This window comes from Colossoma macropomum, unplaced genomic scaffold (assembly GCF_904425465.1).
Source record: "Colossoma macropomum unplaced genomic scaffold, Colossoma_macropomum, whole genome shotgun sequence".
Classification (NCBI taxonomy): domain Eukaryota; kingdom Metazoa; phylum Chordata; class Actinopteri; order Characiformes; family Serrasalmidae; genus Colossoma; species Colossoma macropomum.
This window is the reverse complement of record NW_023494784.1, coordinates 31047513-31075446: the sequence shown is the minus strand read 5'-3', so window position 1 is coordinate 31075446 and position 27934 is coordinate 31047513. Positions and strand designations below refer to the sequence as shown.

Sequence of the window (27934 nt, the reverse complement as noted above, 5' to 3'; positions counted from 1 at the left end):
GTGTCCACAAATATGCAGTTGTCTCTCAATACCGCCCTTGTTTATCCTTTTGCCACAGAAAGTCAAATAGACGTGAGAGGGAGGGTGTGTTAATTCCACTGCACTGTCTGTATTGAGGAGGTGTCAAGCGATACATTCATGAATTCGATTGGAAAACCATCGCATAGGCATCTTTCATATTCCCTGTGGCCTGATGGACTGTAATAGACAGCTTTCATTAGTATTTTGATGTTTGTTGTGAAACGAAAGGATGGATCAAGACAAAGACGGCTCACCGTCGCAAAGGTAAGCATCATAATATGATTAATATGACAAAGAAATGAGAGGGAAATTAAATTTCACTTCCACATAGTGAAGTAGATCTAGTTGTTGATTTGATGTGCAGATTTCACATGTTCCTCATGTGATTATGTATGTGAGAGAGAGAGAAAAGAGAAATACATTTGGATCTTACATAGACCAATATTTGTTCATGTTTTCCAGCAAAAATGTATTTGGAATAAAAATGAAGAAGAGGAAAAAGAAAGCCGGCAAAGGTCTAGTCTTTGCAAACAAAGGTGCTCAAGGTACAGCCTTCAAAGCAAACACAAGCTCATGTAAAGATGCTGAGCCCTTAATGGGGATTAACACCATGTAATTGTTGACGGCTGACAGACTGCAAACTGATCCAGGATTTCAGACATACGCTGACCGCTGTAACTGTACTTGTAGATGAACATGGCTTTGATTAAACATAATCCTTCTAGATGAATCTGAGGTCGAAGCTGTTCCTGATGAGGCACCAGTTTTAGACCTTGAAAACCCTGAAAGTGGCAGTGAAGCCGGCGCCTCTGTTTGCCTCCCCTTCAGACAAGTGATCAATACAAAGAGGTAGCAAACTCTCCCTTATTTACCCAGTTCAATACTGGTTCACATATGTATCTACATGCTTGTTGCACTTTATAATGTCTTAACAGAGCCAAACCTGCAGCCAAGATTTTGGAAAGTGAGAGCAGGCCACAGGCTTTCCAGGTAGAGGTGCCATTACAGTTCATATTGAGACAGGAGTAGCATCTGATTACACTATAGAATATTTCATTTTAGTGTTTGATTATGGTGATGAAATGCAGAGTTGATAAAGAAATGACTATCTTTATGACTAAATCTCCAAAGATCTCCATCAATATCACAGAAGCTAGACAGTTGGTGGGCGAGAACATTGATCCCAGTGTGGTGATTGAAATTGGAGATGAAAAGAAACAAACTTCAGTCAAAGAGGGGACAAATGCACCATTTTACAATGAGGTGACTTGCCTTTACTCCATAGTTTCACCATTGGATATTTCAGTGGATTTGAGTAGAATTTTTAATGCCATATACTGTATAACTAAATTACTGTTTACTTCCCTACAGTATTTTGTGTTTGACTTCTTTGCCCACCAAGAAATCTTTTTTGACAAAGTCATTAAACTATCAGTAAGTATTTAAGCACAGATCATCAAGTTTTTCCTAAGCCTGTGCCATCCAGATTTAATTTTGGTGTGCTGACTTGATCTTTTTTATAAAGGTGATGCATTCAAAGATCATGAAAAGCTACTGTATTGGGACATTCAAGATTGATGTTGGAACCGTCTACAACCAGCCTGGTAAGATCTCCTATATTTAAATGAAATAGCTCTTCAGTCTTATTATTTTCAAAATCTAAACTACTTCTTTTCTGTACCAGGTCATCAATTTGTCAATAAGTGGGCAGCACTTATTGATCCTACAGATATCAGCACAGGGGTCAAAGGTCACCTCAAGTGTGACATCAGCGTGGCAGGGAAAGGGGATTTGTCCTCCCGTTCTCAGAAGTTCAGTGATGCTGAAGAGCAGATAGAAAAGTAATTGCTCATTTTATTTATTATTTTCTATTTACACAGGGCGAAATAGGGGATGGGCTTTACACTATGTGCGTCTTGTACTCATATATGTGCTCATACAGGGTTGCTTTTAGTATGTAGTAGTATCTCCAAAATGGTAACTTTAAAGAAGAAGGAAAAAATGTACTTTACTTTTAATGTAAGTCAATGGAACCAGACTTTTTCCCCAAGTACTTCTGTTCCATTTATTTTGTTCCATTCATGATAAAATTTACACACAATGTAAAGGGCAGCAGGTATTTTCACGTTCTGTCAAAAACTGGAAAATGACAAAAATGGAGATATGAGGTTTTATTCCGACAGCAGCAATATGTGTTCCCTGTTTGAGACGGTTTCTGATTAGCCACCTTGCCTCGCTGGAATACCCTACTGCTTATATTATTCAAACACTGACCTTCTCCAATGACCATTGTTGTTTTGATCCAGGAACCCACTGCTGCCTGAAGGTTTCCCGTCTATGCGCCCATGGGCTACCTATTATGTGAAAGTATACAAAGCAGAGGGTCTTCCCAGAATGAACTCGAGCATCATGGCCAATGTGACCAAAGCCTTTGTTAGTGACAACACAGCTCTCATAGATCCGTACGTGGTGGTGTCATTCTTTGGCCAGGTGGTAAGTCTATTTAGTAAGTAGTATTTACTGTTGAGCAGTATTGAATAAACTCGGCTGTCCAGTGATCCCTGGAGTAGGGTGGAGTAGTCTAAACCCACAGTCCACTAAAAATTTTGTTCCATTACTGAAAAAATGACTCAAGCAGATGTAAAAGTACCTTTCAAAAAAAAAAAAAGGTCCTTAGGTCCTATTCCTCTCTTTTTGATGCACTAAAAATATACTCAAGCAAAGTCAGTGGTGTGACCACACAGACATTAACCACAAAAAGGAGCTAGTTACTAAGTATTTAGCACTAATTTGTAACCTCACAAATATACTTGAGTGGAAATCAATGTAATATTTTGATTTGAAAAATACTCAAGAAAGAATAAATCCATCAAAATTGTACTTAAGCACATGTAACTGAGTAAATGTGTCTACTTACTGCCTCTGGTGAGCATCAACAGGGACGTTTATAACAGATTATTCAACTTCTTTGTTTGACTCTGTGCTTTTAACAGGCACGGACATCCACACAGAAGAGTACAGCAGACCCTGAATGGTATGAGCAGGTGGTGTTTAAGGAGATGTTTCCTCCTTTGTGCCAGAGACTGAAGATCCAGGTACTGGACGAAGGTAGCATGAATGATGTGGCCATTGGGACTCACTACATCGATCTTCACAGAATCTCTAATGACCAAGATGGAGATAAGGGTACAGATCAGTTACTCAAAGTTCATTTCTGTTGTTTTAAAAAAGAAAGAATGTTATGATTTTCACATGACACATGAAATATTACATGTTTCTTATATGTTATTGTAAAATTATTTCATTACAGACATACAGTATGTGCAGAAGTCTTAGGCACCTGGGAAAATAAAAGCCATTTATTTGGACAATAAGCTTTTGTTGCTCAGAAAAATGCTAATTTTAGAATAAAAACACATCTATTTTTATATTTTTATGCATAATCTACTAATATAAAACAAACTGGTTCTATGATTTTGTCAGTGTCTTTGTTTAACAAACCCCTTTTTATTTCCAAATTGTGGAAGCCTAGTATTATTTGTGTCTACCATCCAATACCTGGGTGGGTTAATCAGTCCTTTATTAAAGTAAACCAGATGTGCTGCTGGAATTTAACAAATCCATGTGATTCCTGTGGGAATTGAGGAGAAATCTGGAACCAAACCTGTGTTCAAATGCATTCATGTTAGTGTGTATTTCTTCTAATGCTATATTGTGTTTTTATAAGAAAATAAATACTGTAGTTCTTGTCCAGATGAATAGTTTTAGGCAATTTGCTTAGGTGCCTTGACTTTTGCACAGTTCTGTACTGTTATATTTTTTACCAAATTAAATTTGACCAGATGCATCCTGACCAGCATTCAAGACTGCTTAAGCTGCATTTTTCATCGTTTCACTTCCCTGCCTAGGTTTCCTCCCCACGTTTGGACCGTCATGGATTAACATCTATGGTTCACCTCGTAACTCTACACTAGTGGATGATAGCCAAGAAATGAACGAGGGAATAGGTGAAGGAGTGTCCTATCGAGGGAGGCTGTACATCCAGCTGGCTGTAGAGATCCTAACAGGAGGAGTTGAGTCTAAGTCTGTGTTCTCCCTGAAGATGCCTTTGAAAGATGTGAAGGGAGGGAAAACTGCTGGTAAAGACCCCAAAATTGGGACAGGAGGAGCAGTTGGAGGAGAGGAGGAGAAAATGGGGGTCATGGTGCTGCCTGTGGACACCCCACAAATGGTAAAGAACTTATACTCTCAGTAAAACATGTAACCTGAAAATGGTTCTATGTAGCACCAAAAAAAGTTATTCTATTGTTATGATGTCAAGCTTGTAACAATAGCAGAACCCTTTTAGTGCTATATAGCAGTGGTTCCCAACACTGGTTTTGAAGCACCCCTGCCCCACACATGGTCTTAGTGTTAGCTCTGCTCCCAACACACCTGATCTATCTAATCCGCTAATTAACAAACCCTTCCTGCATTGAAGTGGGTCTGTTTTGGCAGGAAAACACAAACATGTGCAGGGCACGGGGGTCCTCCAGGACCAGGGTTGGGAATCACTGCTTTATAGAACCGTATACAACATATTCTCTATTGATCTGAAGAACCATTTCACCATGCAAAGAACCATTGAGAATGGAAATGGTTCTATAATGAACTCATGGATCTAAACAGAACCATTCCCTTTATTAAAGAATTATTGAAGAACCATCTTTTTCAAGACTGTGTGCTCTTGTCTCATTCTTATATCTATAATTAGAGACAGCATTTATTTGTAATGTTTTGTTTGTCAAGGTCAGAGATGAAGACAAGGAAAGCTTCCTGCTCTTTGGTGCTTTATTTGAGGCTACTTTGATTGACAGGAGGATTGGAGACAAACCCATCAGCTTTGAGTTCACCATTGGTACCTCTGGTTAAATTCATATATAATTGATTGAACATATGGTTCTCAGTAGTCTCGTGATGTACTGAATTTATACTTGCATTGTATTTTGGTTCTTCAGGAAACTATGGTAACTTGATAGATGGTGCTGCCCTACCAACTTCTAAGAAAAAGGCAGAGAAGGGATCTGATCATTCAAGTCAAGAAGGAGCCATGACCAGCCCTCTTCTGGAAGCTCAGTCATCAGCGTCCTGCAAGTCCACCACACGGCCAGAGAAGCCTATTCTCGGAGATGGAAACAGGTAGGCTCACTCTTGTACTCTTATGCCAATTTCTATCACGTATTTTAAAGGGTTTCGGTACAGTACTACTATCTTATCTGTGCAGGACATACTATTATTTACCCATTTCAACATGGAAGCCCTGTATCCATGTGCGGAGCAGCTGGGAGGACCGAACGTACCGCCTTCATCATTCTAACATGCTGGATAGAATAGCACTTATGTTTGTAAGTTAACACACGTCTGTTGGCAGTTTGCATCATGTGAGCAACTGAGAGCTTACATGATTATAATAATGTTATGTCTGATCCAGGAAGAGGGAGTGGCCAAGGTAGCACAGATGGACAAGGTGATGGAGCCAGGAGTGGAGCCTCTGATGCATGCTGTATTGCGCGAATTTTGCAAAGATGCCAGGTACAGAGCAGCTGAGGTCTTCCAAGCATCACCTTAAAGGGCCCATATCATGGAAAACTGAATGTTTCTCACTTTTTAAAATAAAAGATTCAGATGTAGTTTGTAAAAGCTGTTATATGTTGTCATTTATCCACCCATTCAGCCTGCAGCAAATTAGCCCCACTCATTCATTTATGAGTCTTAAAGCTTAGAATGTTTTTGAATAAGGACAGACAATCAGAACAGGGGTCATTTACATATATCCAGCTTAAAAGCACATTAACAAAAACAGTCAGAAGGAAAGCTGGAAAATGGTCATGTTAATATTAATTATGACTGATTTTGGTTCATGAACCTGAACACCGCATGTGCTGCCAAAAGCAACAAAAAAGTAGGATATGGGCCCTTAAAATCACGTTTTGTTATATGATTTAAAGTTACAGTGAAAGCATAAAAAGTACATTGTATAAGCAAAACAGTAGTAGCAGCATTCATGAAGCTCATGATTTTTGTTATAAATAACAGTATGTCATGAATTGTCAGAAACCACGTAATCAAGTTGAGAACAACGTTTGAGCCGATTTAGCCATGCTGATGCTTTAGCCGTGCTAATATGTGGGGCATACTGTTGTATGCACGTTTCAATATCCCTGTGAAATTACATGTTTTGTTGATTTCCTAACTTTTGTACAGACCACATTTGATTTTATTCAATATGTTAAATTAAGCAATTAATTGTGCATTAAAATGTGGAGAAGTGCGTTCTCTGTACAGGATGTGCTAACTTATTGCTAACTTGCTAACTGTGCTAACTTATTGGCGCCCAGACTTTTACACACAACAGAAAGCTTACATTACTTTTTAACTCCAAAAAAGTAAACTTTGGACATTACCAAATACATATGGGGTAAGATGATAATTGTGTACATTACTGCTTATGTAAAACATTGCTCTTTGTTATTTTGCAATTTTGCAAACTATCTCTAGGGAGTTTATTGCTTTCGCTGAAAAGAAGGTCAAAGGAGCTCATCTGACCATGCTGGATAAGAAGAGACTTACCCTGTGCAAACAGCAGCTGGTGAGGGGAAGGCAGTGCCACATATCAGCCTAAGCCTTTACGTTTCTCTTTGAGAAATGCAGTTGTTTGGGTCCCTGGTCGTGATGCTTTGTCAGGTCTTCTATGTTTCTTTATTGCTCTCCTTTCTTCAGGAAAGTATGATAGAGGTGGCAGAAAGCATCACTGAGCCCAAAAGAAAAGCCCTGACCATCAAAGAGATGCTGACAGAGTCACGGAAGCTCACTCAAAGAATCAGGTTCCTGGTGGAAGAGGTCATTACACAGCTTTTTATGAGCACTTTTGTGCACAGCTTTGTCTTTATGTGTGTGTGCATGAACATACAGTACAGTATTACAGTACAGTACATATCTGAGTGTCTTTACCACTCTTAAAAATATCATCCTCTGTTTTTCATTCTGGTCTCAGCCCCAGCATACACTGCCAGATGTATTTGTGTGGATGCTTAGTAATAATAAACGTGTGGCATATTCCCGCCTCCCTGCTCGCCACCTGCTGTACTCTGACGATCCTGTGGAGAGAGGTAAAGACTGTGGCAAGATCAGCACCCTGTTCCTTAAGGTACCAGTCATTTGAATCATTATATATACACTCTACTAAAAGTTTGGTGACACCCAGCTTGAAGATGTTTTCACCACAGTTAAGCCTGTTTTCTGTATCAGTTTGAAAGTACATTATTTAAGCAAAAACTTGCTCTTCATATGAAAGAAGACACATGAACATGAAGCTGAGTGCTGTAAAATATACCCAAAGTATTAGTGAACAGCTATTTTATGTTATGACTAAAATCAACTTTGTTATTTTTACTAAACAGTGAAAATCAAGCACTGTAAGAAGGCAAGGTGTCCTCAGACTTTTGACAGTGTTTGTAAACTGCTGCCATTCCTTTCCTTAGTTAGTGTACAGCAGACAGATCTTTTAGGATGTTTTGTTCTCTTTTCCAGCATTTCCAAACTTTAACAATATTTTTTTTCTTTCTTAGCCCCCTGGGAAGCATGGAGCAACCTGGGCAGTGCAGGCTAAAGTGGATGTATATCTCTGGCTAGGCAACTGTAGAGACACCTCCCATATGCTGAAGAATCTCCCAGCAGGCTTTGAACTGCAGGGGGTATCATTAGAAGAGAGCAGCAGCACTCCTCCTGAGAGCTTGCTGTACAAAGGTACCATCCTGCTGGTATAAAGAGTCGCAAGTAGTTTTGGTTTTCATGAAATTAAGTGGACTCGAGGCAGTTTTGGTAATTGGAGCCCTCTGGTGGTTGTAAGATGCTAATGCAGATCATAATTAATCTCTCTTCTTTTCTCCAGAACGACATGAGTTTCAGCTGAGGGCTCACATGTACCAGGCACGGGGGCTTATTGCAGCAGACAACTCAGGCCTCTCAGACCCCTTTGCAAGGGTGTCATTCCTGTCCAACACCCAGCGTACTGCAGTAAGCATCTGCATTCTGATGGGAGTCTCACTGACAGATATGTATAGTTGAACATGTACATAGTGTTGGAGTTTTGAAGTTTTAGTGTATCTACAAAGTAATTCTGTAACAGAAATTTCTTAATTTTGTCCTTTCACTTCAAAATATGTTAAACACTGAGCAGTGAGAGATGCTCACACAGAGTGGAGGTTGTATTTAAATGACTGAGGATCATAAGTGCATCCAACTTCTTTTCCTTTAGATCATTAACCAGACTCTTACACCAACCTGGAACCAAATGCTGATAATGGACAGACTGCCTCTGCATGGCATGCTCAGTGAACTGCTGCAAGAACCACCTCTCATTACTATTGAAGTCTACGATGATGATGCTCTGGTAAAAAAAACACTGTTCGTTTCCAAATGACAGCTTTTTAAGAAGGTTTTAAAATTTACTGGATAAGGAGGTAATGGATTATTGAGTAGGATAAGGTGCGGATGAATACACCCTTTGTTCTGTCCAATTTAAGTAAGGACAACTGAAGGACCTGTATCATTTAAAATGTAATTTTCCTTGCTTTTCCTTGTAGTATATAAACATTGTTAAAGTTTCAAAACATCTCATTCACTTCCCATTCACTCAAAGCTAGTTTTGAAATCACTGTCTTTATGATGTCACAAAAAAACAACACGTTTACTTATAGATCTGCCTATATAGTCTGCAGCAGTAAAAATAGTTAAATTAAAAATTATATTTCAAATTAATGTTTAAAGTTTTAAGTATTATGTACAATATTATTTTTAATTTGACTATGACTTATATCCATTGCTCTTCTAAGCAGTGCTGGAAAAATGAATAGTGCAGCAATGTATTGCACGGGCGATGAAATTTGATGATTGTAAATATTGAAAGTACTTCCATTCTTCCATTTTTACTTCCATACATGCATCACTTTTAAATGTTGAGTTGTTTATATTGAAAATCTTTTAATAGCAATGCTCTAATTCACAGGGTAAGCCAGAGTATCTGGGCTCCACTGTAGCCATCCCAGAGGTCAAGCTCGCTGAGGAGTCATACACACCTCCTCTTTTGCAGTACAGTCCCCTCTTCTGCGGCAGCTTGTCAGGTGGGGACATACTTGGAGCTTTTGAGCTCATTGAGGTAAGGACTAGAACATACAAGTGTTCTACTGTACTTTGTCAGCTGTCAAATCATTGGATACAAAAATGCACTCACTATTTTACCACATGTATGATGAGATTGTTTCATATGAGTATACTTATACACAAGGTGCAAAACACAGGGTGTCATGGGGGGTTCCAGAATCCCCTAAGTAGGTCATTGTTTAGTCTGTTGCACCTACCAATCGGCGAGCTTCTGTCTTTTAAGTAACTAGAGATGCAGCACTGGTCTGCCTCAGGGTGGTGCTGTAGCAAATTGGTTTACCCAGTTGGTCCTCCATAGCCTAGCAACTGTAACTATGCCAGGATTCCTCTGGCAAATTTGTTGTAGCAAATTTGTAAATCTAAAAAAATGCCCAATTTTGCAAGAGATTGGTGGAAAGAGTGAAGAGGGGGATGTTTATTACTGTGTTGCATCACTTTTAGCAAAAAGTGTTTGGGTACCGAGAAGACCAATTGCTGTAGTATTGAAAGTGAAATGTTTTCCCATTCTTGCTTCATACAGGAATTTAGCTGCTCAGTTTGTGGTCTGCTTTGTCATATTTCTTGTTTCATAATGTACCAAATGTTTTCAAAGGAATGTTGGGTGACAAGTCTGGACTACAGGCAGGCCAGTTTAGAACCCAGACTCTTTTACTATGGAGCCATACTGTTGTAATACATGCAGAAAGTGGTTTGGCATTGTCTTGCTGAAAAAAGCAAAGCATTACCTGCAAAAGACGACATCTTGCTCCAAAACCTGTATTTATTGTTCAGCTGTAATGGTGCCTTCACAGATGTGCAAGTCACCCTTGCCATGTGCACTAATGCACCCCATACCATCACAGATGCTGACTTTTGAACTATGTAGTGATAAAAAGCTGGGTGGTCCCTCTCCTCTTTAGCCAAGAGGATGCAGCGTCCGTGATTTCCTAAAAAGGATTTCAAATTTTTGAAATATTAGCTCGGGCTCAGAGAAGGTGGAGGCATTTCTAGATCCTGCTCATATATTGTTTCTTCTTTGCAATGATAGAGTTTTAACTTGCATTAATGGATGCAGCGATAAACTGTGTTCACACACAGCGGTTTTACCAGAAGTGTTCCTGAGCCCATGCAATGATTTCCACTACAGAATCATGTCTGTTTTTAATGCAGTGCTGCCTGAGGGCCCAAGTATCATGGCCATCCAATACTGGTTTTTAGCCAGTGGTGAACCAGTCCCCATCTTTACTTCTGAGAGACTCAGCCTCTCTGGGATGCTCTTTTTATATGTTCATACATAAGTCTTGTTACTGACCTGTTGCCAATTAGCCTAATTAGTTGTTCCACCAGGTGTTTTTAGCATTACACAAGTTTACCAGTCTTTGTTGGCCTTATCCCAACTTTTTTTGAAATGTGTTGTAAAATAAAAGAATGTTTTTTCCTTTACCAGAAAAGTTACCACTGCATATTTCTGTGCATTTGTTTGCACCTTGTTATATTTTGTTGTTACTGAATCCTTAATACACCCCTAGGTTTCAAAGAAAAGAAAACACCTTCTACCTCCATTAGATCAGCCAGAAGGCCAGATCTACCCTGTGCCTTCATACATCCGACCCGTGCTCTGCAAGTACAGAATTGAGGTGAGTTTAAAATTAACGTGCAGGTTTACGTAAGAGCAGTCATAAAAATGAAGATTACTAAATAATAACATTCCATAATGTGTAACTGTGTGTGGGATTTAGGTTCTGTTCTGGGGTCTAAGAGAGCTGAAGAAGGTACAGCTTCTGTCTGTGGATCGGCCTCAAGTCTTCATAGAGTGTGCAGGAAAAGGAGTCAACTCCTCCGTGATACAGAGCTACAAGAGCCACCCAAACTTCAGCATGCTTGTGGACTCTTTTGAAGTGGTAATGCTGACACTCTAAAAATGTTCTCATTTCCTTCTGTTCTCAACATGTTTTGTGCCTTCAGCATTATGGTGACCTTCCTTTGTGCAGGAGCTGCCTGAAGACGAATACCTCCACCCTCCACTCTCTATCACTGTGGTGGACTGGAGAGCGTTTGGCAGGAGCACTCTAGTGGGCAGCCACGTTATTAATAATCTGGGCCTGTTCAAATACACCCCTCCATCCCTACCACCTCCCAGACCACAGCAACAGGAGCCAGCCATCATAGAGCGTAATGGGGTTTAATTTTAGCCATGCAATCTCATTGAATCATAACATGTACTGCCTATTAAAGGTTTGGGGACACCAAGCTTTTCAAATTACAAATGAACATGTTTTCTTAACATAGTAAAGACTAACCAGATTCATTTGGAGTAAAACATCACAGGTGTAAATACAGTAGGGTGCAAAAGTCAGAGACCCTTCCTTTATTTAATTTCCAGTCAAAACAGCCAAGTACAAGTTACTAATTTTCCAGCAACAGGAAAAAAAATGGAAAACATAACGGAAAGAAAATTACACAGAAGCTTTAAAAATTTCATAAGAAGGCAAGGTGACCTTTAACCGGCAGTCTATACTTCCATATCATCATTTCTTATTATATCAGTTCAACTGACACTAAATGAACATTATTTCCTAGCTGCATCACTTCCTGGACCAGAAATCATTGAAGCACAATCAACTGAGGACATTTACATCAACATAGAGCAGGAGGAGACACCCAAACCTCCTCCTATGACTGAGCCATTGCCTCCAGACAAGAAGGTGAGTTAACCCCTTAAATAACATTCTGTTAATAGTAATTTTTATAGGCTATGTCATCAGACCTGCATATGTAGAAGTATTCTTATCTGAATATGTACTTATTCACACTTCTCTTTAGCTCCTCCATGGCTCTTTATTATTTATTATCCTATTCGATTTATAGCATTTTTATTTTAATTTTCCTTTAGTTAAATACAGTATGTTTGCTTGACTGGTCTGTTCAGTATGTTACATGTTATATGTGTGTGTGCTCACCTAGACAAAGTTCATGTATGTGTTACATACTTGGAGAAATAAAGTGATTCTGATTCTAAATGGCCAGGGTCCACTGGCGGGCCAGTTTCATTACACACTTCTATAACCTAAGAATAGCTCAGTCAGTTTGCATTGAAGTTCCTGTAGTTACTGAAAAATAAGCCTTAGTATGTAATAAGACTGGGATTTTAAAGGGTTAACAGAAGCAACACACAAACATACAGGCTCAATGCTTCATGTATTCAGGGCTCCTGTTTACGTGTAGCTTTGACTTTTCCATACAGGACAGAGAGTCTAAAAAGAGCAAGCGAAGGTCTACAAAAAGGAAGAAACGCACTGCTGCTGATGAGTCTGCTGACTGTGTCATTGACTGGTGGTCTAAGTACTACGCTTCAGTGGAGAAGATCCAAATGGTCAGAATAAGCCCTTCTCACCAGTACAATCATAAATTTGTTGTATTTATTACTTGCTGGTCTCACATGTGACATTTTCATCTACAGTCAAAACAAAGGGAGGCCAATCCATTTCCAAACCTCTATGAAGCTGGTAAGATATTTGAACTCACCACTCAGTTACTTTAACCATTAACTCAGCTGGAATGTGTCAAAGTTTTATTCACAGTCAAACATGCCTGTGTTGTGATGTATTACAGTACCTCCTCTTCAGAGCTTGCTCTCGGAAGGATTAACCAATATGGGTAAGAATAGTTGAGAATATCCAGTCTGTTACATGCTCTCATTCCAGTTTTAGTGTGGTGGCCGAAAGAACTGGGGAAGACAGTAGTATTTTCCCCAAAAAGGTTATTTTGAGATTTCTTCCATATATAAAACAATGAATGTCAATGACATTTTATCTGTTGTTTTCAGTGATAAGGATTCAGCACATTTAGATGGGTGTACGCTCCTTATCTACTTCAGAAACACCTAACTTGAACTTCTACTCACCAGCCACCATATAACTTCTAACTGCCTTATTGCAGGCACGTTCACAGATACAGTTACAAGAGGTGTATTACGTCAACTTATGATTAGTACAGTGTACAAGGGTATTAATTGTTAAAGGGCTCTTTGAGTGATTTAGGGCATGTAAATACATTTCAAAGTTACAAGCAAGGACAGAGTTCTATGAAGGGATAGTCAATGTGGAACTGTCACAAATGCACGCATCGCCACAGCGCTTTAAAGAATGTTTTTTAGGAAAGCGTCACATTCCGTAGTGCATTCAATTGGGCAGAAGTACTTCTGTTTTAGGCTGCCTCTGGAAAACTCATTTATGCTTTGTTTCCTCTGAAACATGATGGATTGTCTCTCTGGATGCGAGTGTCTGCAATATGCTGCAAATAATAAAGTGTAATTCATGGCAGGTTGCCCCCTCAGTATCACTGCTGATTGTGTAATCCCCCACCCAAAAATATCCAGTCAAGAGAAACAATGTGGTCAGAGAGTAACCACTGATGAAAGGCTAGAGGTTAACACATATTGTACATGGCAGTCTGTTGTCTCAAACTGTGTAGGTGTTTCTAATTAAGTGGCTGTGTTCTTCACCTGATAAAAGAATTGTTTTGGGAAATTTCACCACAACACTGTAACATGAATATTACTTACATGTAATGTCATTTTTTACTTTTAAGCTACAGGAATGAAAGAGAAGAAAAAGCAGATGAGCTTCAGGAGTGTGGGTGAACAGCCCAAATTAGCAACCTTAAAGGTAATATTCAAAGTACTGATGCTGCTGTTACATAATCATCTAGAGCCTGTTCATAGCACTATAGTGTAGTTTTAGAATCACTTGATTTAAAATGACCCACACTCTTACTTCCACTCACAGGTATATGACAAAGAGCTTGAGGCTGAGTTTGGCCCTTTTGATGACTGGGTGAAAACCTTTGAGCTGTATCGTGGCAAAGCAAATGAGGAAGATGGCTCTAGTGTTGAGAGGTTTGTTGGAAATTTCAAGGTGAGTTGCACACTTGTTATTACACATGAGAAAAATCCTCTGTTTAGATGAAAAACAAATATATATTTCTGTTTAAATGTCTTTCCACAGGGCAGATTCTGTCTGTATAAGCTGCCTGAAGGTGGTGAGGGTAAGGGTTTGGATACCTGGGAGTATAAGATAAATCAGGGGATTCCAGCCAACGCTCCTGTGAATGTACTTATTCGAGTGTACATTGTTTCAGTAAGTTTCCAACTAACTCATTCAGAAACGTATCCAACATTAGGTGCCTGTAATATATTTTTTAAATGTTTTGAATCCAACCTTGACATAAGGCATAACAGATGATTTTTATAGGACAGTCTTCATACAGAACAGTCTACATACACAATATAACGTATATGAAGTACAATATAATGTTAAAGAAATGAAATATCGTTGCAGAGAGTGCAATTTTATATGTCTTGGCTTCCATAAATAGATTTTTTAGTTATGGAGTTGAGCAGTTTCCTCATTATTCTTGGTAAAATTATTGAAGCCGTACTGACTTTAGTCTGTAGGAATTAATTTTACTATGACATTCTTTACTGGTACCACATAGTAGAAGATGCAGTATATTTTCCTCCAAATAATCACAGATTGAACTGTGGATTGTGTGACATGCTGCTTTAATTGTGAAATATTAGGCATCCAACCTCCATCCAGCCGATCCTGATGGTAAGGCGGATCCTTACATTGTACTGAAACTTGGTAAAACTGTCATCAAGGACAGAGACAACTACATCCCAAAACAACTCAACCCAGTGTTTGGGAGGTAAGGATTTGGCCACTTAATCAAGAAGCGAGAACGTTAAGCGAATGCTGTTCTTCTGTGATAAAATGCTGTGATTTACAAAGACCTGTGGAGTGAAATATTTCTGTCTGTCAGATCCTTTGAAATTCAGGCCTCCTTCCCCAAGGAATCTTTACTGAGGATTCTCATCTATGACTACGATGTTGTTGGTGGTGATGATTTGATTGGTGAGACACACATAGATTTGGAGAACCGCTTTTTCAGCAGACACCGTGCTACTTGTGGGATCCCTGCTGAATATGCCATGTGAGAATACAACTAATTATTATATAACTCTTTGATAGAGCTTTGATTTCTTGTTTACTTTTTTTTTCTTACCAACTATGACAACTTGTATTGTTGTGCTTATTTTTTTCTATCACTGCTAGCGATGGATACAATGCATGGAGAGACTGTATTAAGCCAACTGACCTGCTGATTAAGCTCTGCAAGGAAAACAGACTTGGTAGCCCCCGTTTCACTCCCGGAAGAATCAGCATTGGAGAAAAAGTCTACACTGGCAAAACCGTCTTTGTTGATGAGGGTAACAGTAATTCCATTGAAGAAAAGGATTCCTGAAGATGAATATTCTCACAGTGTGACCTGCAAGTGTTGTGCTGAGAGAATGCTTTCATGTTTCAGATCAGATAGTGGAGTCTTATGAACATCTGGCTCTGAAAGTACTGCGCAGGTGGGAAGAAATGCCAGATGTGGGCTGCCAACTGGTGCCAGAACACATTGAGACCCGGACTCTTTACCTAAAGGACAAGCCTGGCATGGACCAGGTAATTCTTATCTGTATTAAGCTGATTCATAGCTCACCTATTAATTTAGTGTAGTATGGGCGTTGATGGAGTATGTGAACGCTTTAGAAACTAATGGATTCTCCTTTATTGGCAACAGCGTTTTTCAAACGTTGTGTGTGTGTTGTTTATTATTATGATTTGAAATTACGATGACTCCAAACTTTATCTTTACAGCTGGTCAGTAATCATTTTACAGGCCAGAAGCTAGTGAATATTTCAGAGATAAAGAGTATTTTTTCCCATTTCTGTTTGTTCTCTAGGGCCAGGTGCAGATGTGGGTAGACATGTTTCCTATGGACATGCCTCATCCTGGACCTCCGGTGGATATTTCTCCCCGCAAACCCAAAGGGTAATACTGGTTATTTACTAACAAACTGGCCACATCTTAAATAATATCTATATTGTGCAGTCTGGAGTACTTTTTATTTACCCAGGTATGAGCTGAGGATCATTATCTGGAACACAGAAGACGTCATTTTGGAAGACACCAATTTCATAACAGGGCAACAGTCAAGTGACATCTATGTCAAAGGGTAACTGTGTGCTGTATGTTTGTCTAGTTTAAAAGACTGTAAATAGTTCCCCTGTCTGTGTTCTGTCACTCTTGAGGTAATAAACACATAAAAGGATATGGTACCTGAAAGAACACGGTAAGTTCCTTCTCTGTTGCCTCAGATGGCTGAAGGGTCTTGAAGATGATGCCCAGGAAACAGACGTTCACTACAACTCTCTGACTGGTGAGGGCAACTTCAACTGGCGCTTTGTGTTCCCCTTCCACTACCTCCCTGCTGAGAAGCTGGTGGTGGTCAACAAGCGGGAGAACATCTTCTCCCTGGACAAGACGGAGCAGAAGCTGCCTGCAGTCTTAGTTATGCAGGTGTGGGACTTTGAGAGACTGTCTTCTGATGACTTCCTGGGTAAGACATATAAATTATGCTAATATTTAACAGGGGAGTCTTCATTTTAGGATTACGTATAAAGTACTGTGCAGAAGTCAGAGACCACCTTTTTATTTATTTAAGTTCAAGTAAGAACAGCCATTAGGGTACAAGTTATTCATTGTGCAGTGTCAGGGAAAAAGCAACAACTTATTATATTTAGAAAGTTAATTATAACAATTTTTCCATAATTATTGTGTCCACTCTTTGCCTTCATTATACAACCTTGTTTCCAAAAAAGTTGTGATGTACAAAATGTAAATACAAACAGAATGCAGTGATGTGCAAATCATTTAAACCCTATATTTAATTGAGAATCATACAAAGACAACACATCAAATGTCAAATGTTTTCTTCATTGTTTTTTGAAAAATATAAGACCATTTTGAATTTGATGCCAGCAACACCTGTCAAAAAAGTTGAGACTGGGACATGTTTGCCCCTGTCCCACTGTGTTGCTCTGTGTTGCATCACCTCCTTTTAACAACCCTCTGAAAGCGTTTGGGAGCTGAGAAGACCAATTATCAAATGTTTTCCCATCCTTGCATGGTATAGGATTTACATTTTGCATAGCGTCCCAACGTTTTTGAAACAGGGTTGTAGCTTTCAGACTTGCTTTCGGTTTTTCAAAGAAATCTGCAGGGATATTTCTTCCACATCTTTAAAGTTCAGTCTTAGAAGTTGGTTACATTTTCTGCTTCTCATAATCCAAGTATTTCCCATGATGTTGAAGTCTGGACTCTGGGGTAGCCAAACCATTCTTCTGAAAAAAATAAAAATAAAAAGTCAGTATCCTTTTCTCCGTAACGGCTTCTTCAGTTTAGAGTTGTGTATATGTCCGTAAATTTTCGTTTTTTCAGTTTAGAGGTCATGTCTGAATTTCGTTTTTTCCAGGCACAGTAGAGTTGGACCTGCATGGGTTTCCACGTGGTGCTAAAACAGCAAAAGACTGTAAGATGGAGATGCTGAAAGACAGCAATGAGAACATCTCCATCTTCCAACAGAAACGCGCAAAAGGCTGGTGGCCTTTCGTGAAAGCCGAGGAGCTCACGGTATGTAACTCCTTGGTATATTCTGAGAGGGACTTCTCTAAATTTGTCTTGTGTGAAAGTTACAGGTTAAGGAATTTAATGAATGAAAATCATTATTACCACCACTACACATTACTGAATTATTTATTCCAATGGATCTAGGGGAAAGTAGAGGCTGAGTTCCACTTGGTAACAGCTGAAGAAGCAGAGAAGAACCCAGTAGGTCGAGCACGCAAGGAGCCAGAACCTCTAGAAAAACCCAAGTAAGACTAATGCTGTAGTTATATTTGATACATTACTACTTACATCATTAGCTTAAAGGGTGGAGTAATGTCTGTAGTAGTATTGCTGAATGTTTTTCCAGGCTTTCGTTGCTTGTAACTGAATGGTTTTAGTAGTCTACTATTTAAAAAAAAAACAGTTCAGTTTTTAAGTCAATAACATTTTGTTCTCTTCTAGTCGGCCTGATACCACATTCTCCTGGTTTGTGAATCCTTTTAAGTGTTTCTTCCATCTGATCTGGAAGAACTATAAGAAGTACATCATAATTGCCCTGGTGCTGCTGATTGTGGCACTATTTCTTGCCTTGCTCTTCTACACACTTCCAGGGGCTATCAGCAATAAGATTGTCAGCGGATGATCAATCATTTTAGATAAGAGGAGTTGGGCTACCAACAGAATTGATGTCAGATACATGCACTGTAAGGGACTAGTCTTTATATTAACAGTCTCTCTTATTTTGGAAAGCAACATATTAATAAACCACTGAAATGGAGGCCTGTAAATACATGAATCTAAAGATGCTGTGAGATTTTTATTAGAGTCTAATAGTGCATGATTGGTAAGTAGTACTGTGATTAATAATAGTGTATAATCCTACATGTTAACAACATTGTATTGTATTTTTCCACATTGTATTGATTTCTATATGCATGCATCAGTGTTTCCATTTGACATATTAACTGGAATATCTGGGAACTTTTTTTATTAATCATTTTCCTGTGTACCAGTTCAGTGAAAGATATTCAAGAAGCACAGCAAATGACATTTGTTATAAAGAATGAGACATTTATAGTGTTTTCAGTAAAAAGTTCTGAAGGAAACTTAGAAATGATCTCGTAACACACTAATCTACATTTCTTTTCTGACAATGTTGCCTGATGTCTACTACTGTTATTAAATACACAGTCAATAACAAAAACAGTCAATGAGTATTAACAGATCCAGTCCCTGTCATTTTCTGATTTTATTGCTATGGTTGTATTAGCAGCTTGAGGGCCACAGATGTTTCCTCTGCTGCCGCTGTGCTGTGTGCCACCGCATCTCAAACTTTTAGTAATGCTTTACTGGCAAACACGGCAGCGCGTTTGGAGGAGGATGCTAAACTCGCAACAAAGACAGTATGGAGCCCATTTACGCTTAGCCACTTCATAGGTCTGTTCACACCTCGCACTTGCAACATGCACTTGCATCAACATTCAAAAACAATGCACGTGGTGATGGGCTTCTTATTAGGAGAAAATAAATCAGATCAAAAATCTGGTCAACCTGGGGATGCATTTTAATAAAAAGTCTAAATGCAATCCGGCCAAAGTGTATCCAGATACGATCCGGACACTAAACACATGTTAATGCAAGTAATAAGTGTAAGGAGGCTCTATGTGTCTTGGGCTGATCAGACAGCTATCTATAAAAGTCAAGTGTAAACGCTACTAAGACACTTTGGAGACAGATTGCTATCTGGTCATACTGTACATGGAGGTCTTTTGTTACTGAAATTAGACATGATTGAAAAAAATGAAAGCTGCAAACGGCCTCGTGCGATCTCAAATGATTCCAGAAGACAATTTCTTGGATTTGCATGTAATGTGGGAAGAGCAGCACTCATGCAAATTAGATCTGTATATATCTAACACAACCATATTTATGTGCCAAGTGTAAAAGGAATGTGGAAACATTTTATCTGGATAGTCTCTGGACAGGTGATGAAATAAGAAATGTAAATAGCCTCATGGTCACTCTGTGAAGTACAGTAATCATAAACATCAAACCTCCCATCACCCCAGTGGTATGATGGTTAAATGTGTTCTCTAAAAAATGGGTGCCCCCTTAGAAGACAATATTAAGTTCTAACCACCATCTTGGGAAGAGTCCCTCTTGTGAAAAGTCCTTCTTTTCGTACACTGCAAACTCTGTGTAATAAATTAATATTGTCATTCTGTATCACAGTCCCCAAACCAAACCTGAGCTCCTTAAACTTCCTGATCATAATAGTCCTATCACTGAAACATCTCGGAGCCAGCTGCGGGAGTTCTATGCTGTTGGAACATAGCAGATCCAGGCTGCATCTGACCCTCGGCCACACTGAGTCTCTGTGCTGCCAGTAAAGGACTGGTTCCTATCTGCAGTGGTAGAGTGTATGCTCCAGTCTCAGATGTGCCAGGTCTGCCCAGGGCAAAGCCCCCCTGCTGTGCAGTCGCCCCTCCTCGCCTCCGACTGCCACGCTGAGTGAACAGCCCCTGTGCTGGTGCTCCATTTAACTGTGCCGCCTGCGACATCAGACAGGCCTGTAGCTTGCGCTTGGCTCGCCAGCGGGCCACTCGAAGGCGCGTCTTCTCCCTGCGCTCCTTTACCAGGTCGGCCAGCAGTGCCTGAGGCAGCGTCTGCTCCAGCTCTCGCCGCCGCGTCTCGCTGCGTTTACGCACTTCGATCCTTTTGCGCTTATATTCCTCATACAGGTTCAGGTCCTTACACCATGGACGGACCTGCCTCTGGCCACTTGCCATGGCCAGCTGAGACTCAGCATCTGAAAACACATTGATATAGAAGAGGAAAATGTGGATGAGGAGATCTTCCAAAAGACAGCTTCAAGAAGACATAGGCTTCTTTAGAGATGGTGGGGAGAAGTAATACAACACAGCACCAGATTGCATTCTCATTCATAAATGAGGCTCCTTGGTGTTTTGCCATTTGTTGTATGTGGCACAACAACCCTTTCCCTCATTTGCATGTCATTAGTTATTCGTAACAGAGCACCTTGTATGGTCATTCACTTTTTTTTTGACCTGCCACTGCTCAACAATGGACAGTTCTTGTTATGTTAGATACCGTGTTATGCACCGCACTTGTTTACTAAACATTTTTCATTTTTTTTATTTTTGCTGTACTTTTACCAAACAGCAATTCTTTTTTTTTTTTAGAATCCATAACTCTGATTCGAAGATTTTCTTTTGTTCTTTGACATAGCATGTCCATTTTGACACCCAGACAGGCCTTTACTTGAGAAGGAAAAAAAAATGCTAATTTTTAAATCTAGCGAACAAGTGGCTTTTTCAAATCATGTAAAAAAAATAAATAAATAAAACAACAAAAATGGAGAGAAACGGTTTTGTTCCAACAGCAATGATATTAAGGTCCAACTTTTATGGCCTGAATGTGTCTCAAGTTTGAATTAGGGAAATTTAACATAACACAAAATCAATGGGGGGAAAAACGGCCTGGAACTTAGCGGTACTGAGACAAACAAGTTATTTTTAAGTATATTTATGGCAGTGTGTTTTCAATGTTGTTTGATATCCTTTAGTCTTTGTGCAACACTTTTTGCAGAGTGCATAGTTACCAGTGGGTTTTAGAAATCTTGTCGATCATGTGCCGTTAACCCTGCACTGCATGTCCAATGTGCTGTGTACATAAATAAACCGACAAGTTTTGTATAAAAAGTAACGAATACATAATTATCACACAGACATCTGGTCAGTGTATAATAGATTTAATTAGCACAAAATTCCAATTTGTTTTGCTTATGAAAGTCACACAAGAGAGTATGGAATATTGTGCATTCTGGATATTAATATGAATTAATATACAGATCAAGTTGATTTAAAACATTTATTTACCCAACATACATATAATTAGCTAAAATATTTGATTGTTAACTACTTTACAATATTTACAAAACAGTACTTTAAAATCTCAGTCCACCAAAACAGCAAACTGATTATACAATGCATTTATAAATAAAACATATGCCTTAAAAGCCAAGTCAATCACAAGTGTTGGAGTTTTTCTCTTATCCGCTGACGTCGCTTGGCTGCCGCCCATCTCTGCTGCAGTTTTATCCTCTTTTCCAAGGGGAGAAATTTACTGGATTGTATATCACCTCGTGCTTTTCTTTCCCGGTACCTGGAGGTGAGAGCAGGTTACATTGTTAAGGTGCTATAAATGAACTGTTTAAATCAAATGCCTAATTTAGAATGCTTCACTCATAAACAAGAAGAAATGGTTAACCGTTGTCGTCTCTCCTCCAGCTTGGCCTCCCTTTTGACAGGATCTGCATTTAGTCTCTCTCTGTATCTCCTGGTCTTCTCTGCACTGGTCAGTGCTTTGTCTAGAAACAACCATGTAAGACTACTGTATTTACTCGTTCAGGGCAATTTCAACTGTTAATATGAAATTTTTCTGTGTAGCCTATGTCCTTAAAGAAATATTGGATATGCAGATTAAGTGCTGAATTATAAAACAGTCACAGAGTATCTTGAAAAAAAAGGATTCAGAATATTGTGATATGTCCTTGTACTGTGTTGCATCACAGAACACAGCCTTATCACTACGCTCTGAATCATTTTCTTCTGAGATGCAGTGACTGTCTTCATAATTCAGCCCACTTTTGCATATTCTGATTACTGTTCATATTTATGTTAAAAACACAACATCAGAGTTTCTTATTCAAATCTTATTCAGGTCAATGAGGCACTGAGAAAGTAGAATTGAATGGAAAAAGAGAACTACTCACCATTTCTTCTCATCCAAAGCTCCTTAAACTTCCTGGTTACATGGAGACCTCAAACCAGCAAGAGTCTTCGTGTCAGTGCCCGTTTATAAACGTTTCACATCACATCATAGGACACTTTATGAAAGCAAGCTGCAATGACCTAAGGAGTGACCCCCTGCTTTAACTGTACATTCAGGACTGCATTAAGCTAAATCCTGCACTTTATTTGGAGAAAAACAGGTTAAATCCAATCCAAAAGCTGAAATCCGATCAAATTGTATTTGAAAAAGCGGTCTCTGATATTTTTAAATGGGCTATTAACTTATTTTGTTAATCTGTTTTTGCTGTTAGCCATGGGGTCCTGAAAAAATGTATTACTCACTGTCAAATAAATGATAAATGCACGTCATTTTGATTCAGAGATGCTTTCCATTTTCTTTTCTTCTGTTGAATTCGAGTTGAGTGGAACTATGTAAGAAGAATTTAATGCCAAGTGTTCCAATGTACCAATCAGAATTAGGGTGGATTTTCAGTCCCCCTACCCCTTTCTACACACCAGCCCCACACAAACCAGTGGCTCTTTAACCTCGGATACCACAGGTGAACACTTTACTTAATTCCATCACTGCATTACCCTTCTTGTGTGCTTTAATGATCTGCTGCCTACGATAACAACCTGTTCACAGCACAATAACAAAAAATGTGCTCAAGATGGTTCTTCCATTGCTATGATGTCAAGCTTGTGACTATGTGCTATATAGAACCATCTTCAGCACATTCTCCATCAATCTTAAGAAACCTTTCACGATGTAAAAAATCTTTTAATCATGCAAAACCATTTTCTTTACTAAAGAACCCTTGAAAAGACATAAAGTGTGTAGTCTTTGTACCAGATGCTTTGAGTTGTACAAAAACATCTGATGACAGAAAATGTTAATTTGGGATTAATTTGGTATTAACAGTAATGCATTAAAGTTATTACTAACAATAATAATCATAATTACATCTGGAATTAAGTAGTGTATAACTGCATTGCTTGTCTGTTAAACTACTAAAGCTTGCTAAGTTTCTCAGATATAAAATGGATTAAGGGGATGGATCTGAAGCTGTCCTTTCACAGGTATGCCAGATTCACTGGATTTATTCATTTGTTCTCCTTTGTGGCTGTGATTTGCTAGGAAAAACTAAACATCCCTCAACAATGAGGGCTACATGCTATCAAGCTAACCCTAACCATGCTGCCATGGGGTTGTTTATGTTACAATGTCAATCACCATTCCATCTGGAACAACCAAACAGTCCTGATCAGGTTGTACAGCTTGTTTAGCTCTAACTCTACTTGAACAATGAAATATGGTTGAGGATATAAATATAATATAAATATCAATATGGAAATATAATGTATAAATATAAAAATACCTCTGGTTAACGATCATAAGTTGGGAAACACTGCGCTCAGAAATGAAAGATATCATTGTTATATTTTGTATATTTGCAGTCTTGCTGGCAAGTCTTTGATTTGTTTATTTTAACTTGAAAAATACATTTATTTACCAAAAAAATGGAAGTGAGTTTAATTAATGTTAAACTGGGCTTCATGATTGTGATAATTCTGACTGACAGATCTATGTATAGCCATAAAACAGGTTTGTGCATCTGTACACAGCACAACGTTGGTAGCTTGCATCATAATTATAAAAGCCGAACTCATAATTTTGATCGCTATGCAACTGCACAGCCCAAATGTTTATGTTTACTTCTTTTCTACTGTGTCAATGTAAGCAAACAGGTTCATGATGACCAGATATTCTTGATGATCGCTTTACCTAGTCTTATACTCTAGTCTATCTGCTGAGTTTTGTGTTTTCCTGCTCTGCTGTAGAAGGACTAGAATTGGAAACACTGTTCTTGACTTTCTAACAAGGAATCTTTTTGTGTTAGTTGAAGTCAACACTTACTTCCTCTATAGCTTGTGGAGCAAACATATTTTTTAACCTCCAGTCATGCAAAGGCATAGAGCAACTGAACACATCTGGAGGAGAGTGTTAACTGAATAATTAGTTTTGGTGACCTAACAGATGCCCTTGGTTGGTTAGCATCACTCCCTATCAACAGGATAAAAGGAATTATGCTATATACAATATCGTAGCAGAAGTGCTAAGCAAATGCTAGCATATATCTTTACAAATATCTAGGTCATAAATTATGATTAGGAAATGAGAGAATACTCTGCTTCAACTCACATGTGCTTGGGTCCACACCCATGAAGCTTGGTTCAGTGATCGAAGGACATGAAATCTGGGGACACTGTTGGCTCAGTGGCAGGTCTAGGGAGATGCCTGGTCCTACTTCCGCTGCCTGCTGACAAAGCTCTGTCCTAGCACATTCTGAGTTGACGGCTTCCACTGGCTCCTCCTTCACCTGGACAATTTCAACCTCTCCTTCCTCCTGTTTGATCTTGAAAGGAGACTCTCCACAGGCTGCCGTGGCTGTGTTAAACACCTCGCTATTATCGGCAACAGGGGGGAGGTTGGGGTCCATTGTGTCTGTGTGCTCCACTTCTGAAGAAGCCTGTTGTGCTGGAGGCGTCTGACCCCATAAAGGATCACTGCTTTCTGCCACCAGACCGTCACTTTCTATCACAGCGGCACTTGAGTTCTCTGCTACAAAACAACACACACAAACAATATATTTAACTCTCACTTTAATCAATGCATAAATGTTACTATTACAGTTGTTCTTAATATCTGTCCATTTGCATCCATTCATACCTTTCACAGGTCCCATGTGCAGTTTCGGCCTATGCACGTCCTCGCTGTAAATGTCAGAATTTGTGTAGCTCTCGGCTGGGACAGGTTCCTGAATCACGTTTTGAGCTGTTGGTGCGGGTAACTGTTTCTCCCATGTGGGCTCTGCGATACGAGCTGGTTTCGGAACAGGATTCTGAACTTCAATACAGGGCGACACGTTACTGGCGGAGCACCTTCTCGGGGGCACCACGTCTCTCGCCTGGTGAACATTACGTGCTCTGCCTGGCTCGAACTGAACGAGCACGGGTCGGTGATTCTGTAGAGCCTGTCTGTCTTCTCTAGCCGTCAGTGCGTTCAAATATCTCCGCATGGTTTTCATCTGACACCGGGACATCTCCAGCATATTCCTGATGTTCTCGTTCTCTTTCTCTTTGGCCGTCATCTCCCTCCTAAACTCCTCGAATTTCAGACTGACGACCCGGATCATCTCGCCCAGCACCGTCTCCACCGCAGCGTTCACTGCCTTCTCAATAACAACACCCATTTGCCCTCTCATGAGAGAAATTGTTAAATTGACATCCATCGTGCGCCAGATAGTTACGATAAAGAGCCACTGACTGGCTAAACCCGACCCTTAACAAACAGCTAACAGCAGCTGCCTAGCGAAGGCTTTACTCTAGCTAGCTAGCAGCAAGGCTAACGGTCGCTAACGCTAACCCGCAGCGCTGACTACTACTTCTTAGCTCAACACGTTCAGTTTATCACTTACATTCGCTCACAACAACAAGCCATTCGGAAGAATGAGAGTCTAAGCGTCTATATAAGGCCGAATACCCGCGTGAAAACAAATGACCAAGCGCTTTGCTGTCCAGGTGCCACATCCCAAAAACCAAAACAACAAAGACCGAATAAAAACCTCTTTCCCGTTTTCTTCTTGCTCTTATGTGGCCGTTTGGTAGGTTTACCACCGCAAAGCATTTCACTGCCACCTACTGGATATCAGGGTCGGGATGGTTCGAGTAAACAAAGCAAGAAAGTGGCTTATCGCTTTTAAAACAACAACCTAAAATGTGATAACACACATTTTTAAAACAAACCAGAACAGTGTATTTCCTGAAGAAGATGCAAAGTGATCGCGCAGCTTAAGCTTATTGCGAGGTGGTTGCTAAGGTGATGCTAGGCGGTTGCTGTAGCATGAGGTGCGCGTACTCTGGTTGTTGGAACGAGGAATGAAAAAAGGACACATGGAAGAGTGAGGGGTCAGTACTGCTGTTGATTAGAGCTTGGGGACCTGCCGTGAGTGAGTACATGCAGTTTCAAGGCTTTCGGGCAAAAGAAATAGTGCTGGGGTTTGGGCAAAAATGAATGGGACTCTATGGGAGAAAAAGGGATGGAGAAACAACACAGAGAGGAGTGTGGGTCACTTTGGCTGTGGTTTAGAGCCTGCGGACCTGCTCTGAGTGAGTACATGTAGTTTGGTTGCTGTCATGCAGAAGAAATAATAGCGCTTGGGAGGGGGCTATGAATAGGAGTGTAAGCAAAGGATGAAAAAACGACACATGGAGGAGTGCAGGTCCCTATGGCTGTGGGTTAGTGCTTGAGGACCTGTCCTGAGCGAGTACATGCAGTTTGGTGGCTGTTGGGCAAATAATAGTTTGTGTGGGGGCAAAAATGAATGGGACTTTATGAGAGGAACGAAGGATGAGAAAAAATGACAAGGAGATGAGTGTGGGTCAGAACAATATTGAAATCGAGCTCGGGGCCTGCCCTGAGATAGTACATGTGAAATGGTGTCTTTCGGTTGAGCAGAAGTACAGTGGACCAGCGTGCCGCTTTTGCACCCCATTCATTCCTATTGGGAAAAAAAATTGTAAATTAACTAAGATTGTACGAAAACCATACGTTGGATCGAAAAGCTGTAAACAAGCACACCATTCCCGATCAGACCAAGCATTCAGGAGTTTGAACAGTGTTGATATCTCGAAAACTGCGGGACGAGTTAGCGGCCAAAAATGCAGCAGAAATAAGAAGGTGAAGAAAAAGAAGAATATTCTGTCGGATAATAATAGTGTTGCACATTGCTTTGCAATGCGCAATCATTAATAATTCAAGTTCTAATTAAAAATAAATTACAATAATAATTAGTAAACAGTATTTCCATTAAGAAATTTAGTATTGTATCATGTTCGAGAAATGCTTAACATGATAATTTTAGGTTATTGTTCTTCCACAGTTGTGTTTTTTCCACAAGGGCTCTTATTGTGAAGGCAAGTCTAGCCCAACAGCTGCGTGTTTATGTGTAGAACAGGAAGAACCGTCACTGTGTCAGAAATGGTCCCCTAGTCACTACACCCTACATTTGAAAATCTGGGTCACTATATAGAACACTGTTATAGGGAACAGAATTTGTGATGATAGTAAATGATTTCAGACACTATGTCATACATGTTTGCTCATTACTGTGCAGCAACAGATTCTGTTGTGTAAACCCTAAACATCATGCCATCAGTTTAATATATCTGCTGAGTTTGACTGCACACATGAGAAGAGCTTACCTACATCTGTAACAGGTCTGAAGAGAGCTATATGGAGACGCTACCAAATCCTACACAGAAAGAGTTGTAGGGGAGAGCGGGGCATTTTGGTTTTTGCAAAATAATTTAAAAAATATTTAAGTTGGAATAATCATGTTTTCATACAAGCAACATAT

General features: G+C 39.6%; 2 protein-coding genes across 5 annotated transcripts; one reads left to right on the top strand and one right to left on the bottom strand.

Moving 5' to 3' along the window:
* Positions 1-84: 84 nt before the first annotated feature.
* On the top strand, positions 85-18343 carry fer1l6 (fer-1 like family member 6). The gene is made up of 42 exons (XM_036568404.1): positions 85-285; positions 484-566; positions 747-870; positions 957-1011; positions 1153-1284; positions 1393-1455; positions 1547-1625; positions 1706-1862; positions 2328-2514; positions 3015-3207; positions 3930-4252; positions 4810-4918; positions 5019-5199; positions 5285-5405; positions 5492-5592; positions 6559-6649; positions 6781-6900; positions 7055-7207; positions 7629-7806; positions 7952-8076; positions 8318-8452; positions 9068-9217; positions 10731-10838; positions 10941-11102; positions 11193-11373; positions 11782-11906; positions 12446-12574; positions 12662-12707; positions 12814-12858; positions 13792-13868; positions 13989-14117; positions 14208-14339; positions 14783-14910; positions 15025-15195; positions 15318-15472; positions 15571-15713; positions 15995-16083; positions 16169-16267; positions 16410-16651; positions 17567-17724; positions 17866-17966; positions 18163-18343. Exons 1-42 carry the CDS (start codon positions 251-253, stop codon positions 18341-18343), a joined length of 5496 nt encoding a protein of 1831 aa, XP_036424297.1. The 5' UTR covers positions 85-250.
* A 330-nt stretch (positions 18344-18673) lies between these two features.
* On the bottom strand, positions 18674-26162 carry si:ch211-67e16.4. 4 transcript variants are annotated; one of them, XM_036568437.1, is made up of 6 exons: positions 25246-26162; positions 24718-25137; positions 22496-22543; positions 21991-22090; positions 21754-21885; positions 20404-20509 (listed from the first exon to the last, which is right to left on the bottom strand). In XM_036568437.1, the coding sequence occupies exons 1-6, from the start codon at positions 25805-25807 to the stop codon at positions 20503-20505; spliced, it is 1269 nt and encodes a 422-aa protein (XP_036424330.1). In that variant the 5' UTR covers positions 25808-26162; the 3' UTR covers positions 20404-20502. The 4 variants fall into 4 exon arrangements, with proteins under 4 accessions (XP_036424311.1, XP_036424330.1, XP_036424320.1 ...); XM_036568427.1 differs by lacking the exon at positions 20404-20509 and adding an exon at positions 20691-21384; XM_036568445.1 differs by lacking the exon at positions 20404-20509 and having other exon boundaries at positions 21457-21885.
* Positions 26163-27934: the final 1772 nt, after the last annotated feature.

Excerpts from the sequence above, each read along its gene's own strand:
- fer1l6 (XM_036568404.1), top strand. The coding sequence starts at position 251 with ATGGATCAAGACAAAGACGGCTCACCGTCGCAAAG. Across the intron at positions 14,118-14,207 it reads GGTTTGTTGGAAATTTCAAG|GGCAGATTCTGTCTGTATAA; the intron begins GTGAGTTGCACA and ends GTCTTTCCACAG. Across the intron at positions 16,084-16,168 it reads TCTCCCCGCAAACCCAAAGG|GTATGAGCTGAGGATCATTA; the intron begins GTAATACTGGTT and ends TTATTTACCCAG.
- si:ch211-67e16.4 (XM_036568418.1), bottom strand. The coding sequence starts at position 25,807 with ATGGATGTCAATTTAACAATTTCTCTCATGAGAGGGCAAATGGGTGTT. Across the intron at positions 25,138-25,245 it reads GCACATGGGACCTGTGAAAG|CAGAGAACTCAAGTGCCGCT; the intron begins GTATGAATGGAT and ends GTTGTTTTGTAG. Across the intron at positions 20,510-24,717 it reads GGGTGTGGACCCAAGCACAT|ATGCTGAGTCTCAGCTGGCC; the intron begins GTGAGTTGAAGC and ends ATGTGTTTTCAG.